Below are 17,271 nucleotides of genomic sequence, written 5' to 3'. Positions count from 1 at the left end.
CATGGTCCCCCGCCCTCTCATTCACCCCGATTGGTCCCGGGACACGCCGTTCACCCTCAGTGGGTCTCCCCCCCAACCACGCCCCCTGATTCACTCCGATTGGTTGAGGGGCCCGCCGTCCGTGGGCAAGCGCCTCCATCCGCGCCGCCTCATTGTTTCCGATTGGTTGGAGGACCAGTTGGCTCCGGATTGGTCCTCCAGCCGAGCCCGACTCCATCCCCATCCTGTCTGGCTATTGGTCCAGAGCCGCCGTCAATCACATTGCGGGCGTGGTCAGGTTGGAGCATGCGCAGTGCAGGCCGGCGGGCTGAACTGGGCTCACCGCGAGTTCGGAAGGGAGATCTTGTAAAGTATCCAGAGTGCAGTGGGTGGAGATAATCGCTCTCTCACCCGGGAGACGAATCAAAAAGTATGGACATTATTTCTGGTTTCCCTTCTGCGTAGTTCCTACTCAGTCAGGGAGAGTCTATCAATGGAGACTGGGATTTCAAAAAGGGAAGGAGAATTTTAAGACTGGGTTGGGGATTGTCTCTAAATGAAGGTGAATTTGCGAATGTCTGCAAATGGAGGGGAAATGGACTGGGTCAGGGAGCGTCTCTCAATGGAGGGGAAATGGAGACTAGGTCAGGGAGTGTCTCGAAATGGAGACTGGGTCAGGAAGTGTCTGTAAATTGAAGGGAAATGGAGACTGGGTCAGGGAGTGTCTGTAAATGGAAGGAAAATGGAGACTGGATCATGGAGGATCTCTAAATGGAGGGGAAATGGAAACTGAGTAAGAGAGTGTCTGTAAATGGAGGCTGGGTCTGGGAGTGTCTGTAAATGGAGGCCGGGTCGGGGGCTTTTGTCTCCTCCTGCCCCTACAGCTCTCCCTATCTCTGTAACCTCCTGCAGACCATACAACCCTATCTCTGTAGCCTCCAAGACCTGTACCATTGCTCTCTGTAACCTCGTACAACCCCAAACACCTTCATTATCTCTGTAACCTCCTCCACATAACTGTGGATGGCAAGGTGGCACAGTGGTTAGTACAGTTACCTCACAGCGCCAGGGGCCCGGGTTCAATTCCTGGTTTGGGTCACTGTGCGGCGTTTACATGTTCTCCCTGTGTCTGCATGGTTTTCTCTGGGTGCTCCATTTTCCTCCCGCAGTCTGAAAGACATGCTGCTTAGGTGCATTGGCCATACTAAATTCTCCCTCGGTGTACCCGGTGTGGCGACGAGGGGATTTTCACAGTAACTTCATTGCAGTGTCATGGTAAGCCTACTTGTGACACTAATAAATAAACTCAAAGTAAAAATGTGAAGAGGTTCACCAGATTGATTCCGGGGATGATTAAATGCTCTCATTTTAAGGCTATGTGACTCCCTACCCCTCACAAGCTCAACTAGCAAGGGTAAATGCATGGGGTTACAGGAATAGGGCCTGGGTGGGATTGTGGTCGGTGCAGACTCGATGGACTCCCTCTGCACTGTAGGATTCTATGCTTCCATTATTCTACGATCCTAGGACCTTCCCTCCATCATAAGTGAGGATGTTCATCAATGACTGCACGGTATTCAGCACCATTTGCGTTTCCTCAGATGCATAAGCAGTCAGAGAATCCCGACAATGCACAAGGAGGCCATTCAGCCCATCGAGCCTGCACCAACAACAATCTCACCCCTGCAACACCGCGTATTCACCCTGCTAATCTGCAACACTAAGGGTCAATTTAGCATGGCCAATCCAGCTAACCTGTACATGTTTGGCCTGAGGGAGGAAACCAGAGCACCCAGAGGAAACCCACACAGACATTGGGAGAACATGCAAACTCCATGCAGACAGCCACCCAAGGCCGGAATCGAACCTGGGTCCCTGACACTGTAAGGCAGCAGTGCTAACCACTGTGCCTCCATGCCACCCTATATTAGGTGGATTAGCCTTGTTAATTGTGTGGGGTTAAGGGGATGGGGTGGGCCTGGGTATGATGCTCTTTTGGACAGTTGGTGCAACCGCATTGTAGGGATTCCAGGGCTCTCAGATCAATTTTGTCTGTTCCTTCGCCGTTCCACCCTGTTGCGGGATTCTCTGGAGGCTCGGAAGCACCAAAAATGGCAGCCAATAAAAGACTCGCGTAAGCCAGTGTCCCGGTAAAAGATGTATCTTTATTGACCAATGATCGATGGGAGAATGATCATTAGGCTGTCCAATGCCTTACTAATAGTGGGAAATGAGGATATGGCTGAGTCTTTAAATAAGTTTTTTGTGTCGGTCTTCACGGTGGAGGACACAAATAGTTTGCCAAATATTAACGATAGAGGGTTGGCAGCAGGAGAAATACTTAATACAATTAATGTTACCAGAGAGGCAGTGCTGGGTAGACTAATGGGACTGAAGGTGGACAAGTCCCCGGGTCCGGATGGAATGCATCCCAGGGTATTGAAAGAAATGTCAGAGGTAATAGTGGATGCGTTAGTGATTATTTATCAAAACTCGTTGCATTCTGGGGTAGTGCCGGTTGATTGGAAAACGGCTAATGTTACGCCGCTGTTTAAAAAAGGAAGGAGACAAAAGGCGGGTAACTATAGGCCGGTCAGCTTAACGTCTGTAGTAGGGAAAATGCTGGAATCCATTATTAAAGAGGAGATAGCAGGGCATCTGGATAGAAATGGTTCGATCAATCAGACGCAGCATGGATTCATGAGGGGAAAGTCGTGCTTGACGAACATGTTGGATTTTTATGAAGATGTGACTCGGGCGGTTGATGGAGGAGAACCGGTGGATGCGGTGTTTTTGGATTTCCAAAAGGCGTTTGATAAGGTGCCCCATAAAAGGCTGCTGAAGAAGATTAGGGCACACGGAGTTGGGGGTAGTGTGTTAAAGTGGATTGGGGACTGGCTATCCGACAGGAAGCAAAGAGTCGGAATAAATGGGTGTTTTTCTGGTTGGAGGAAGGTAACTAGTGGCGTGCCGCAGGGATCGGTACTCGGGCCGCAACTATTTACCATTTATATAGATGATCTGGAGGAGGGGACGGAGTGTAGGGTAACGAAGTTTGCAGACAACACAAAGATAAGTGGAAAAGTGAATCGTGTGGAGGACGGAGAAGATCTGCAGAGAGATTTGGACAGGCTGAGTGAGTGGGCGAGGATATGGCAAATGGAGTATAACGTTGATAAATGCGAGGTTATACACTTTGGAGGAAATAATAACAAATGGGATTACTATCTCAATGGAAACAAATTAAAACATGCTACCGTGCAAAGGGACCTGGGGGTCCTTGTGCATGAGACGCAAAAGCCCAGTCTGCAGGTACAACAGGTGATCAAGAAGGCAAATGGGATGTTGGCCTATATTGCGAAGGGGATAGAATATAAAAGCAGGGATGTCTTGATGCACCTGTACAGGGCATTGGTGAGGCCGCAGCTGGAATACTGTGTGCAGTATTGGTCCCCTTATATGAGGAAGGATATATTGGCATTGGAGGGAGTGCAGAGAAGGTTCACCAGGTTGATACCGGAGATGAGGGGTTTGGATTATGAGGAGAGGCTGAGGAGATTGGGTTTGTACTCGTTGGAGTTTAGAAGGATGAGGGGGGATCTTATGGAGACTTATAAGATAATGCGGGGGCTGGATAGGGTGGAGGCGGAGAGATTCTTTCCACTTAGTAAGGAAGTTAAAACTAGAGGACACAGCCTCAAAATAAAGGGGGGTCGGTTTAAGACAGAGTTGAGGAGGAACTTCTTCTCCCAGAGGGTGGTGAATCTCTGGAATTCTCTGCCCACTGAGGTGGTGGAGGCTACCTCGCTGAATATGTTTAAAGCGCGGATGGATGGATTCCTGATCGGTAAGGGAATTAAGGGTTATGGGGATCAGGCGGGTAAGTGGTACTGATCCACGTCAGATCAGCCATGATGTTATTGAATGGCGGGGCAGGCTCGAGGGGCTAGATGGCCTACTCCTGCTCCTATTTCTTATGTTCTTATGTTCTACAAGAGAAGGCCTTGAGCATTCCAATACCAACTCTGAGATAACAATGCACCGGACAGGTCGATGGGGTGGCACAGTGGTTAGCACGGCTGCCTCACAGCTCCAGGGACCTAATTCGATTCCTGGCTTGGGTCACTGTCTGTGGGGAGTCTGCACGTTCTCCCCTGGAGCTGTGAGGCAGCAGTGCTAACCACTCTGCCACCCCATTGACCTGTCCGATGCATTGTTATCTCTGCATCTGCTTGAGGTTTCTCTGGGTGCCCCAGTTCCCTCCCACAATCCGAAAGACGTGCTGGTTAGGTGCATTGACCATGCCAAATTCTCCCTCAGTGTACCCAAACAGGCATCAGAGTGTGGTGACTGGGGGATTTTCACAGTAACTTCATTGCAGTGTTAATGTCAGCCTACTTGTGACATGAATAAATAAACATAATTATACATTTCTCAAGTTTACATTTCCTGCCTTCCGTTAGTTATGAACCAGTCATTTTCAATACAAATCAATCATTGTTAATACCCGTCTTATACTTTAGCCAACTGTATTTTACCCTCTGATGTCATGGGGTTTCATTGGTCCATAGAATCCAGATCCTTCCTCCCTCCATTGCTTAGCAACTCCTGATGCTTCACTAAAAAGGTCAAAGTTGATGTTCCCCCTGTGTCAATGACTGGACCGGACAGCTGTACATACTTAGACTTTTCTTATCCAAACAGTATAAACTACCCTATTCATGAAGGGGCTGAGAAGACCTTCCTGCTATACCTGTTATTGATAAGAACTTACACATTCTGTAGTTTTGTTGTCCTAAAGATTGTGGTTCATCTCAATATGCCATTAGGCTTTGTGGTAACCTGCTTTTGGCTAAAGTTTTCAGATTTCTTTAACATTTAGCTAAAATACATTTTAAAATATCCAAAATACTTGTTCAAATCTCATACTTAGTTAAATCTCTTACTGTGTTTATATGTGTCTTTATGTAGACCATTCCCGTTAGTTTATAAGTGTGATCTGAGGACATTTCACTTATTGTCAGCCTAGTAACTTAAATCCCTGATTATTTGAAATTTCTGTGACCTACTATGAATTTAATTTATTATTGTCACATGCATTGGGATACAGTGAGAAGTATTGTTTCTTGCGCACCATACGGACACATACTGTTCATAGAGTACATGGGGAGAAGGGAAGGACCCAGATTCAATTTCAGCTTTGGGTCATTGTCTCCGTGGAGTTTGCACATTCTCCTCATGTCTGCATGAGTTACCTCGGGGTGCTCTGGTTTCCTCCCACACTCCAAAGCTGTGCAGGTTAGGTGGATTGGCCATGATCAATCACCATTTTAGTGTCAGGGGGACTAGCAGGCTAAATAGGTGGGGTTAAGAGGATAGGGCCTGGGTGGGATTGTGGTCAGTGCTGGCTCGATGGGCCAAATGGCCTCCTTCTGAACTGTAGAGATTCTGTGAGAGGGTAGGTCCATTCAAAAGTCTGATGGCAGGAGGGAAAGAGCTGTTCTTCAATCGGTTGGTACTTGATCTCAGACTGGTTGACCGAAAAGGAAAGTACAACTATCTAGTTATCCAACTAGATAACAACTATCTAGTTATCTAGTTAATGGCGGCGGCTTTACCCAGACCTCCGTGTGCGTTGAAAAGCACCCTATCAATAACTGCTGGAGGCTCAGTGCGCAGGTGCTGGCCGGTAAACCGCCCCCCTCACCCCGCAAGCGCCGTTCGGTGATTTTCCCCCCTTTGCACAAGTGCCAGTCGGAGAGCCTTTTTTGCGCAGGCGCCAGTCAGGAAGGTCCCTCTGCGCAAGCGCCAGCCGCGAAACCACTCGTCCCCTCCTCTCGGCAGACGCAAGGCCGTGCGGTGGCGAAGGGCTGAGGTGGACGGTGAGACCGCGACTGGTGAGCGCAGGCGGGAGCCGGTCGGGAGGAACGGGGACCCTTCCCGGGAAGTGAAAGGTTTACAAATGTTGTGTGTCGGCCTCAAGCCTCGACTGACTGCCCCTCCGTCCCTATGCTGACTCAGCCTTAACCGCCCCGCCATTGCTAGCCCCGGCGGAGGCGGCAGTCCCCCACCGAGCGAGGGTGAGTGCCCGCCGTCTTGGTGAGGGACAGGGTGCGGTAAGTGTTGGTGACGTCACAGGCGGCGGCCAGCTTGGTGAGGACGCCGTGGAGGAGTGGGCGGGGCTTCGGGGTCACTGTGACCAGGAGAGAGAAAAGTAAATGATAAAAGGCAAAATGCTGCAGATGCGAGAAATCTGAACCAAAAGCAGAAAATGTGGAAAATGTCAGGAGGCCTGACAGCATCTGTGGAGAGAGAATCGAGCCAACGTTTCGAGTCTGAGTGACCCCAAGGTCAGAGCTGAAGGCAAAGAAACGTTGGCTCTTTTCTTTCTCCACCGATGCTGTCGGACTTGCTGAGGTCTCCAGCATTTTTCTGTTTCCCCCCCCCCCACAATTACATCGGGGACCTGGGGTGGGGGTGATGCATGCAGCAGTTCCGCACAATCGTAGGGTTCACGGGCTCCGAAGCTTGCCCCCTCTGTGGCCTTGTGGAGTCCGTGGACCATGTCTATGTTTTGTGTCTTAGGCTGCACTCCCTTTTTGTTTTCCTCAAAAACCTTTTATTGATGTTTTGTTTGCACTTCAGTCCCACGCTCCTGACCTACGGACACCTGGCGCGGCGAGGGGAGGGATGGCGACCTCCTCGTGAACCTACTCCTGGGCCTGGCGAAACGCGCCATTTACAGGTCCAGGCAGCGGGCGATCGAGGGGGCCGTCCATCCTGACTGTCTTCCCCTCTACCGCGGCTACGTTCGTGGCCAGGTGTCCCTGGAGAGGGAGCATGTGGTGTCCACGGGCGCAGCTGACGCCTTCCGTGCCCGTTGGGCACCGCAGGGGTTGGGGTGCGTTATCGACCTTAATAATCACATTATGATTTGATGTTTTTAAGTTTCCTTTGTACTTTGATTTTTGTTCGGGCTGTTCCCCCTCCTTTTGGGGAGCTGCCCCTTTTACTTTGTCCTGATTTAATTTGAGTTTGTTTATTTGGTTTGACCTTAAAAGAGGCCAGCATTTTCTGTGTTTGTGTGAGGGGGGAAAAAAAATGATTGCCTTGCTCAATCGATTTTCATAGAATCCCTACAGTGAACAAGGAGGCCATTTGGCCCACCGAGTCTGCACTGACCACAATCCCATCCAGCCCCTATTCCCGTAACTCCACCTATTTGCCCTGTTAATTGCCCTGATACTAAGGGGCAATTGAGCATGGGCAATCTATCTAACCTGCACATCTTTGGACTGTGGGAGGAAACCGGAGCACCCACAGGAAACCCACAAAGACAAGGAGAGAAGGTGCAAACTCCAAACAGACAGTCACCTGAGGCTGGAATGGAACCTGGGTCCCTGGCACTGTGAGGCAGCTGTGCTAACCAATGTGCCACTGTGCCTCAGTTCTAACTAGTGACTTGTACAAGTTCAGCATAACCTCCCCATATGGTTTATTAGAATCATAGAATCCCTATAGTTCAGAAGGAGGCCATTCAGCCCATCAGTCCACACCAACCACAATCCCAGCCAGGCCCGATTCCCATAACTCCATGCATTTATCCCAGCTAGTCCCCTGCCACTCTGGGTCTGCGCACATGAACTGAACGCAGGCAGAGCTGAAGGACATGAGAAATCTGGAGATGGGACGGAGGAAAGAAATGGCGGAGACAATGCAATAGGTTTGGATCTTAGTCCAGGGAGGAGTGAGAGGCCGGGGATTCTTTATCTGTTCCGAATTTTTGTCCTGTGCTGAGTGACGGTTTTTAAAATTCCTTTTTCAGGACTTTCGAAGGAGAGTGTTTGCAAGTGGGGAACTTAAAGACAAACATCAGGTCAAGATTGGCGAAGTCACTAAAATCATTGGCATTTGAATGTCATCATCTTCTAACTATGGAAGGAACAATTACTGCTGTGTGTGTGGAATTGATTTGAACATCAGTGTGACTGGAAAAGCATCGACACGCATGTACCCACCCGAGTAAGAGTGTTTCAGTGCACTGTGTGGCAAGAGCTTTAACCAGTCACACAGCCTGATAAATACATTGCAGCATTCACAGCGGGGAGAGACTGTACCCGTGTGTGTGGAGGAGGCTTCAAATTTTTAGTTGTTGAATGTGTAGAGACTTTCCACAGCATGGAGAAACCGTGCAAGTGTGGGGACTGTGGTAAGGGATTCAGTTACCCCTCCCAGCTGGAAACCCACCGGCGCAGTCACACCGGGGAGAGGCCCTTCACCTGCCCCATATGCGGGAGAGGATTCGCCCTGTCGTCCAGTCTGCAGTTGCACCAGCGCGTCCACAGCGACGCGAGGCCCTTCAAATGCACCCACTGCGGGGATTGCTTCAAAATCTCAGCCGATCTAATCAAGCACCGGCTGGTGCACACCGGCGAGAGGCCGTTTGGCTGCCCTCGGTGCGAGAAGCGGTTCCGGCAGTCATCCCACCTCATCCAGCACCTGCGCATCCACACCGGGGAGAGGCCGTACACCTGCCCGGTGTGCGGGAAGGGATTTACCCACGCGTCCAACCTCCGGACCCACCAGCGAGTTCACACCGGGGAGAGACTGTTCACCTGCTCCGAGTGTGGGAAGGGCTTCACCCAGTCGTCCAATCTCCGGACACACCAGCGAGCTCACACCGGGGAGAGACCTTACTGCTGCTCGGAGTGCGGGAAGGGCTTCACTAATTCCTCCCACCTTCAGACGCACCGTCTGGTTCACTTTGACAAGCGGGACTTTGACTGCGCCGACTGCACGAAGAGCTTCAAAAGCCCCAAGGACCTTCTGGTCCACCGGCGCCTCCACACCGGGGAGAGGCCGTTCACCTGCTCGGTGTGCGGGAAGGGCTTCACCTTGTCCTCCAACCTGCGCACCCATCAGCGCACGCACAGCGGGGAGAGGCCCTTCGCTTGCACCGTGTGCGGGAAGGGCTTCAACCGATCGTCCAACCTGCTGAGGCACCAGCGGATCCACACCAGCGAGAGGCCATTCACCTGCTCAGCATGCGGCAAGGGATTCACTCGATCCTCCCACCTACTGAGGCACCAGCGCACACACCAGTGATGACAGCGGTCGGACCCCGTTGAGAGGCGCGCCCAGTGTGTATTTCCACTGAACCTAACTGGCCCTGAGTTTAGAGTCCATGAAGAGTGGGCGGAGTTTTTTCCTTTATTCATTTGATTTGATTTATTATTATCACATGTATATGGTGAAAAGTATTGTTTCTTGTGCGCTATACAGACAAAGCATACCGTTCATAGAGAAGAAAACGAGTGAGTGCAGAATATAGTGTTACAGTCATAGCTAGGGTGGAGAGAAAGATCAACTTAATGCGAGGTAGGTCCATTCAAAAGTCACAGCTGTTCTTGAGCCGGTTGGTACGTGACCTCAGACTTTTGTATCTTTTTCCCGATGGAAGAATGTGGAAGAGAGAATATCGGGGCCCGTGGGGTCCTTGATTATGCTGGCTGCTTAGCTGAGGCAGCTGGAAGTGTAGACAGAGTCAATGGGTGGGAGGCTGATGGACTGGGCTTCATTTATGACCCTTTTTAGTTCAGTCAGGCAGCATAGTTGATGCAGGCTTGGAGAGCTGAAGGCTTGTTCCTGTGCTGTAATTTTCTTTGTTCTTTCTTTGTAGTTTCTTGCGGTCTTGGGCAGAGCAGGAGCCATACCAAGCTGTGATGCAACCAGAAAGAATGCTTTCTATGGTGCATCTGTAAAAGTTGGTGAGAGTTGTAGCCGACATGCCAAATTTCCTTAATCTTCTGAGACATGAGAGGCGTTGGTGGGCTTTCTCAACTATATTGCTGGCATGGGGGGGACCAGGACAGGTTGTTGGTGATCTGGACACCTAAAAACTTGAAGCTCTCGATCATTTCTATTCCATCACCATTGACGTAGACAGGGGCACACCCTCCACTATGCTTGCTGAAGTCGATGACTATCTCCTTCGTTTTGTTGACATTGAGGGAGAGATTATTGTTGTCGCACCAGTTCACCACCTTCTCTATCACGTTCCTGCACTCCATCTCGTCATTGTTTGAAATCCGATCCACTACGGTGGTGTCATCAGCAAACTTGAAAATTGAGTTGGAGGCGAATTTGGCCGTACATTCATAGGTGTATAAGGGGTATAGCAGGGGGCTGAGGGATTCATGTGATATGGGCGTTGCTGGATGGCCAGCATTTATTGCCCATCTCTAGTTGCTCTTGAAACTGAGTGGCTTGCTAGGCCGTTTCAGAGGGAAGTTGAGAGTCAACCACATTGTTGTGGCTCTGGAGTCACATGTAAGCCAGACCGGGTAAGGACGGCAGATTTCCATCCCTAAAGTACCCCACGTATTTACCCTGCTAATCCCCCGACACCAGGGGCCAATTTAGCCTGGCCGATCAACCGAACCCACACATCTTTGGACACCAAGGGACAATTTAGCATGGCCAATCACCCTGACCCGCACATCTTTGGACACTAAAGGACAAGTTAGCATGGCCAATCCACCTAACCCGCACATCTTTGGAGTGTGGGAGGAAACCAGAGCACCCAGAGGAAACCAATGCAGACACGGGGAGAACCTGCAAACTCCACACAGGCAGTGACCCAAGGCCAGAATCGAACCCAGGTCCCTGACGCTGTGAGGCAGTACTGTGCCATCGTTTTTCATTCTATAAATTTTATGTTGAATTCAAATTCCACCATCTGCCGTGGCGGGATTCAAATCCAGGTCCCCAGATCATTCGCTGAGTTTCTGGATTAATAGTCTTAACGATTTATCCACTAGGCCGTCACCTCCCTTGTGGAGAAGACTGTGATCCCGGATAACATATCCAGTGTTACTGACTATGGCTCAATCGATCTCATCTCAGAAATGTTGAGCTGGATTCCAAGGTGCAGCAGGGAGGAGGGGAGCTACCTGTTGACCTTCGCATTGGCATTATCATTATTATTAATATTGTTATCCATTTTGAAAAAAAAAACAGTATCAACATATTTCTTATAATGGTGAAAGGTTGGGAAGTGTTGGCATTCACAGTGACCTGGACGTCCCTGTTCATGAGTCAGATAAAGCTGGGCTGCAAGTGCAGCAGTCAGTTCAGAAGGCAGATGGTATGCTGGCCTTCAATGCAAGGGGATTTGAGTACAGGTATGAGGACGTTCAGCATTCTGAATTCTGTTTCCTCTCTCTGTTCCCTGGATCTGTTGAGGTGGCTTACTTAGCTTCAATATTCACCATTGTTACATAGTATAGAATCCCTACAGTGCAGAAGGAGGCCATTCAGCCATTGAATCTGCACCAACCACAATCCCATCCAGGCCCAATTCCCGTAATCCCACATATTTACCCTGCTGATCTCCCTGACACTAGGGTCAATTTAGCATAGCCAATCCACCTAACATGCACATCTTTGGATTGTGGGAGGAAACCGGAGCACCGGGAAGAAACCCACGCAGATACGGGGAGAATGTGCAAACTCTACACGGACAGTAACCCGAGGCTGGATTTGAACCTGGGTTCCTAGCGCTGTGAGGCAGCAGTGCTAACCACTGTGCTATCGTGCCACTCCCTGTTGCAGCTGCTATAATGATGTGGAGATGTCGGTGTTGGACTGGGGTAAACACAGTAAGAAGTCTCACAACACCAGGTTAAAGTTAAAGTTGGACTTTAACCTGGTGTTGTTAGACTTCTTGCAGCTGTTATAATCCAGGTCAGCAATCCAAGGTTTATTATGAAGTCAGCATAGACCATAACTTTTGCAGTTTGAATTTGGCATGGGTAAGCATAAGATGTTTCACTTCAGGAATGATTCAAATGACCCACGAGGAAGCTTTTATCAAACATATTTTAGAATCACTTATTTTAGAATACGGTTACCACATAGAAAGAAAATTAACAATAACTTTTGCCAACTACAAACAAGAAGGAAAAAATCAACCATGATATTGAGAGATGGGTGAGATCCTAAATGAATATTTCTCATCAGTATTTACTGTTGAGAAAAGCATGGATGTTCGGGAACTTGGGGAAATAAATAGTGATGTCTTGAGGAATATTACAGAGAAGGAGGTGCTGGAAGTCTTAAAGCGCATCAAGGTAGATAAATCCCTGGGATCTGCTGAAGTATATCCCAGGATGTTGTCGGAGGTTAGGGAGGAAATTGCGGGTCCCCTAGCCGAGATATTTGAATCATCGATAGTCACGGGTGAGGTGCCTGAAGATTGGAGAGTGGCAAATGTTGTGCCTTTGTTTAAAAAGGGCTGCAGGGAAAAGCCTTGGAACTATAGGCCAGGGATCCTCACATCTGTAGTGGGTAAATAGTTGGAAGGTGTTTTGAGAGACAGGATCTACAGGCATTTAGAGATGCAAGGACTGTTTAGGGACAGTCAGAATAGCTTTGTGAGTGGAAAATCATGTCTCACAAATTTAATTGAGTTTTTTGAAGGGGTAACCAAGAAGGTAGATGAGGGCAGTGCAGTTGATGTTGTCTACATGGACTTTAGCAAGGCCTTTGACAAGGTACCGCATGATAGGTTGTTGCATAAAGTTAAATTTCACGGGATCCAGGGTGAGGTATCTAAATGGATACAAAATTGGCTTCTTGACAGAAGCCAGAGGGTGGAGACCTGTGACCAGTGGTGTGCCTCAGGGATCAGTGCTGGGCACACTGTTATTTGTCATTTATATTAATGATGATTTGGATGAGAATATTGGGGCATGGTTAGTAAGTTTGCAGATGATTGGTGGCATAGTGGTCAGTGAAGAAAGTTATCTCCAATTGCAACGGGATCTTGATCAATTGGGCCAGTGGGCTGATGAATGGCAGATGGAGTTTAATTTAGACAAATGCGAGGTGATGCATTTTGGTAGATTGAACCAGGGCAGGACTTACTCAGTTAATGGTTGGGCATTGGGGAGTTACAGAACAAAGAGATCTAGGGGTACATGTTCATCGCTCCTTGAAAGTGGAGTCACAGGTGGACAGAGTGGTGAAGAAGGCATTCGGCATGCTTGGTTTCATCGGTCAGAACATTGAATACAGGATTTGGGACATCTTGTTGAAGTTGTACAAGACATTGGCACGGCCACACTTGGAATACTGTGTGCAATTCTGGTCACCCGATTATAGAAAGGATATTATTAAACTAGAAAGAGTGCAGAAAAGATTTACTAGGATGCTACTGGGACTTGATGGATTGAGTTATCAGGAGAGGCTGGATAGACTGGGATTTTTTTCTCTGGAGCGTAGAAGGCTGAGGGGGTGATCTTATAGAGGTCTATAAAATAATGAGGGGCATAGATCAGATGGATAATCAATATCTTTTCCCAAAAGTAGGGGAGTCTAAAACTAGAGGGCATAGGTTTAAGGTGAGAGGGGAGAGATACAAAAGTGTCCAGGGGGCAATTGTTTCACACAGAGGGTGGTGAGTGTCTGGAACAAGCTGCCAGAGGTGGTAGTAGAGGCGGGTACAATTTTATCTTTTAAAAAGCATTTAGATAGTTGCATGGGTACGATGGGTATAGAGGGATAGGGGCCAAATGCGGGCAATTGGGATGAGGGTTTTTAAAAAAAAGGGTGGCATGGACAAGTTGGCCCGAAGGCTCTGTTTCCATACTGTAAACCTCTATGACTCTATTGTATAAACCTTAACCGCTCAATGTACTGTTCCAACCGAACAAACCTTCGTAAAATATACATCAGTTTTAGCACAGAAAGTAAGTAAGCTCATGTGATGCTGAATCTTGCAGCATCTGCAAAACCTGCTGTGAATTAGTCCTATGTATGGAGAATTGAAATTCTTGACTTCCCTGCCTCGTAGCTTGTAGCACACCTCGAGGTTGAGGGAGAGCCACTGGTTGCCTCTAGTTCGCAAATCACCAACAGCAAAAGTTTCACCCCAGGAAAGTAAGGAAAGACTGCTTCCAATTCGCTCACAGAATTCCAGAGAGACAAATGCACTGGTTCCAGCCTGGACTCCAAAAACCTGCTCACTAGCCAGCAGCCAAAACTGAAAGTAAAATAACTCTTGAAAAAAACCTGACCTGTCAATCGTTTCTCTCCCCCACAATTCAAAAGGTCACAAAATTCCAGGACGGTGCATGAGACCCAAATTAAAAATAAACATAAATGCCCATTATCTGTCTTTGACAGACTCACAGCAACAGTACAAAAAAAGACTTGCTTAACAGAATCAGGATTCAAATACATTCCTTAAAAGCACAGCCTTTCTCAACCTTGAGCAGAACTGAGAGACAGAGTGAGAGAGAACTTTTCTCCCAGCTCGCTCACAGCCCTCAAAACACACACCTGCCACTTGCTTTTAGAAGCATAGAAATTAGAAGCAGGAGGAGGCTACTCGACCTTTCGAGCCTGCTCCGCCATTCATTATGATCATGGCTGATCGTCAAATGCAATATCTTGATCCCCCCCTTGCCCCCAAATCCCTTGATCCCTTTAGCCCCAAGAGCTATATCTAATTATTTGAAATCAGACGACATTTTGACCACAACTACTCTCTGTGGTAATGAATTTCACATGTTCACCATCTCTGGGTGAAGAAATTTCTCCTCACCTCGGTCCTAAGTTCATTGTACTCCAGCCTGATCCATTGGGGCAATTTTCCTTTGTTCAAGCTTTTAAGAGCCCTTGCTCAACTTGTGTTGCTGGACAGATGTCGAAACTGGTTGCTGGGGCAGAGCGCATTGGATTTCAGCCAGAACTGAAGCCAACCTCGAAATAGCCGAGCGTTTTTTTTCAACATGAAATCTATTCACAGCTCCCCTCCAGGCACAGAAACATTAAATTAAACCTACTTAAAGCTATAGTTTTAACATTTTACCCATCCAATATGAACCCCTTAAATCTATCTTTGGGTTTCTTAACAACAGTGACTACTTCAACAGCGCTTCATTGGCATCAAGCAGTTTGGACCATGCCATGTTGTGAAATCAAATGAAAGTCTCTCTCTGTATCCTGTCTATAACAGTAAGAAGTTTAACAACACCAGGTTAAAGTCCTCAACAGGTTTATTTGGTAGCAAATACCATAAGCTTTCGGAGCGTGCTGCTCCTTCGTCAGATGGAGTGGTCTCTGTTCTCCAACAGTGCACAGAGACACAACATCAAGTTACAGAATACTAATTAGAGAAACTGATAGCCAAGTTCCGCACACATGAGGACGGCCTAAACCGGGATGTTGGATTTATGTCACATTATCAGTAACCCCCACAGCTTGCCCCTGGTCTTGCATAATCTCACCAGCTGTTCTGTCTGGAGACAATACACATCTCTTTAACCTGTGTTGAATGCTCCCTCCACCCACATTGTCTGTACATTTAAGACCTGGCTGGCTGTAGAGATTTGCATTCTAATCAGTATTCTGTAATTTGATTTCTGTGTCTGTTTGCATTTTTTGAGAACAGATATCCACTCCATCTGACGAAGGAGCTGTGCTCCGAAAGCTTATGGTATTTGCTACCAAATAAACCCGTTGGACTTTAACCTGGTGTTGTGAGACTTCTTACTGTGCTTACCCCAGTCCAACGCCGGCATCTCCACATCCTGTCTATAATACAGAGTGTCACCTTTGTCCTAGTGGAACCTTCGCTGTTGTGTCACAAGTGTCACAAGTAGGCTTTCATTAACTCTGCAATGCGGTTACTGTGAAAATCCCCTAGTCGCCACACTCCGGCGCCTGTTCGGGTTACACTGAGGGAGAATTTAGCATGGCCAATGCGTCTTTCAGACTGTGGGAGGAAACTGGAGTACCCGGAGGAAACCCACACAAAGACAGGAAATGCATGTAGACTCCGCACAGACAGTGACCCAAGCTGGGAATGGAACTCAAGTCCCTGTCAGGGTGGAGGCAGCAGTGCTAACCACTGTGCCACCGTGCTGCCCATGTATGTTGGAAAATGTTGGAAAATCTCAGCAGGTCTGACAGCATCTGTAGGAGAGAGAGCAGAGAGCCAACGTTTTGAGTCTGGATGACCCTTAAAGTGAAAGGCCAAATAAAACATGATTTATAGTGTTTATAGTTTAAGGGGGGGCGAGTTGGGCGGGTGGGTGGGGTGGGGTGTTGTTTGGTATAATGACCAAGATGTCAAAGGCAAAAGGACAAAGAGAATGTAAATGGTGATGATAAAGGCCGAGAATGGTGCTAATAGTGTCCATTAAGAGATTGGAATTTGTAAATGGCAGAACAACGTTATGGAGTGTCAAAGGACAACATGATAATATTTATAACCAGCATTTACATTCCCTCTGTTCTTTTGTCCATGATCTTGGTCAATTACACAACTGCATTACGCCCCCCCCCCCCCCGCCCCCATCCCCAGCTTTACAGTATAAATCTCTCACTATTTTCTTTGTCTTCACCTGTGATGAAGAGTCATGCAGACTCAAAACATTGGCTCTATTCTCTCTGCACAGATGCTGTCAGACCTTCTGAGACTTCCCTCACGTCCTTGCTGGCATCTGCTGCAATTGTGTAGAAACAGTGATGTATAAAGAGCTGGTCTTTGTATGGAGATACGAAAGAAGGAAATGGTGTCTGCATGTGAGAGTGACACAGCCTTGTGCTCGCACTCAGAACAATGCACAGTTATCCTGGTGATTAAGGTTTGAACAAGGTAAGATCACCAATACAGTGAACATGTTAAAAATAAACACCTCCAGTGTATCCACAGCTTGTTAGCTCAGACCCGAGGAGGAGAGAGCTCTGAATCCAATGTATTATCCCTGTTTTCCGTATCGGGTAACTATACTCTGTGTTATTGCAGTGCTGTTAATAAAGTCAGTAACATACAATCTGTTGTTGTGAGCCTGATTACCCAATGTCTATGTCCACAAGATTCAATGTTTGGAGTCAAATTGACACTTCATCCAGACGGTGGTGAATCTGTGGAACTCATTGCCACAGAGGGCTGTGGAATCCAGGATATTGAGTGTCTTTAAAACAGAGATAGATAGGCTTTTGATCAATAAGAGGATCAAGGTTGTGAGGAGAAGGCAGGAGAATGGGGATGAGAATCGTATGAGCCATGATTGAATGGCGGAGCAGATTCAACAGGCCAAATGGCCCAATTGTGCTCCTATGTCTTATGGTCTTCACGGCCGAGCACTCAATATTCACAGGAGAACATCTTATCAAACACCTTGAGTGGACAGAATGGAGAGTGATCCCTCTTCTGTCCCTAGTCATCTAGCAATATGCCAAGGCTCCTTCGACAGCACTTTCTAAAACCACGACCTCTGC

The 17,271-nt window shown here is 47.9% G+C and overlaps 1 protein-coding gene across 5 annotated transcripts; it reads left to right on the top strand.

Annotated features, from left to right (window-relative positions):
* Positions 1–321: 321 nt before the first annotated feature.
* On the top strand, positions 322–16,821 carry LOC144480965 (uncharacterized). 5 transcript variants are annotated; one of them, XM_078200587.1, is made up of 3 exons: positions 5,822–5,876; positions 7,805–9,119; positions 16,446–16,821. In XM_078200587.1, the coding sequence occupies exon 2, from the start codon at positions 8,158–8,160 to the stop codon at positions 9,082–9,084; it is 927 nt and encodes a 308-aa protein (XP_078056713.1). In that variant the 5' UTR covers positions 5,822–5,876; positions 7,805–8,157; the 3' UTR covers positions 9,085–9,119; positions 16,446–16,821. The 5 variants fall into 5 exon arrangements, with proteins under 5 accessions (XP_078056709.1, XP_078056710.1, XP_078056713.1 ...); XM_078200583.1 differs by lacking the exon at positions 5,822–5,876 and adding an exon at positions 322–409 and having other exon boundaries at positions 7,805–16,815; XM_078200584.1 differs by having other exon boundaries at positions 5,816–5,933; positions 7,805–16,815.
* The last annotated feature ends 450 nt before the right edge of the window (positions 16,822–17,271 follow it).

This window comes from Mustelus asterias, chromosome 30 (assembly GCF_964213995.1).
Source record: "Mustelus asterias chromosome 30, sMusAst1.hap1.1, whole genome shotgun sequence".
Taxonomy (NCBI): domain Eukaryota; kingdom Metazoa; phylum Chordata; class Chondrichthyes; order Carcharhiniformes; family Triakidae; genus Mustelus; species Mustelus asterias.
The sequence above is the reverse complement of the archived record's forward strand: the minus strand, read 5'-3'. Positions and strand labels throughout refer to the sequence as shown.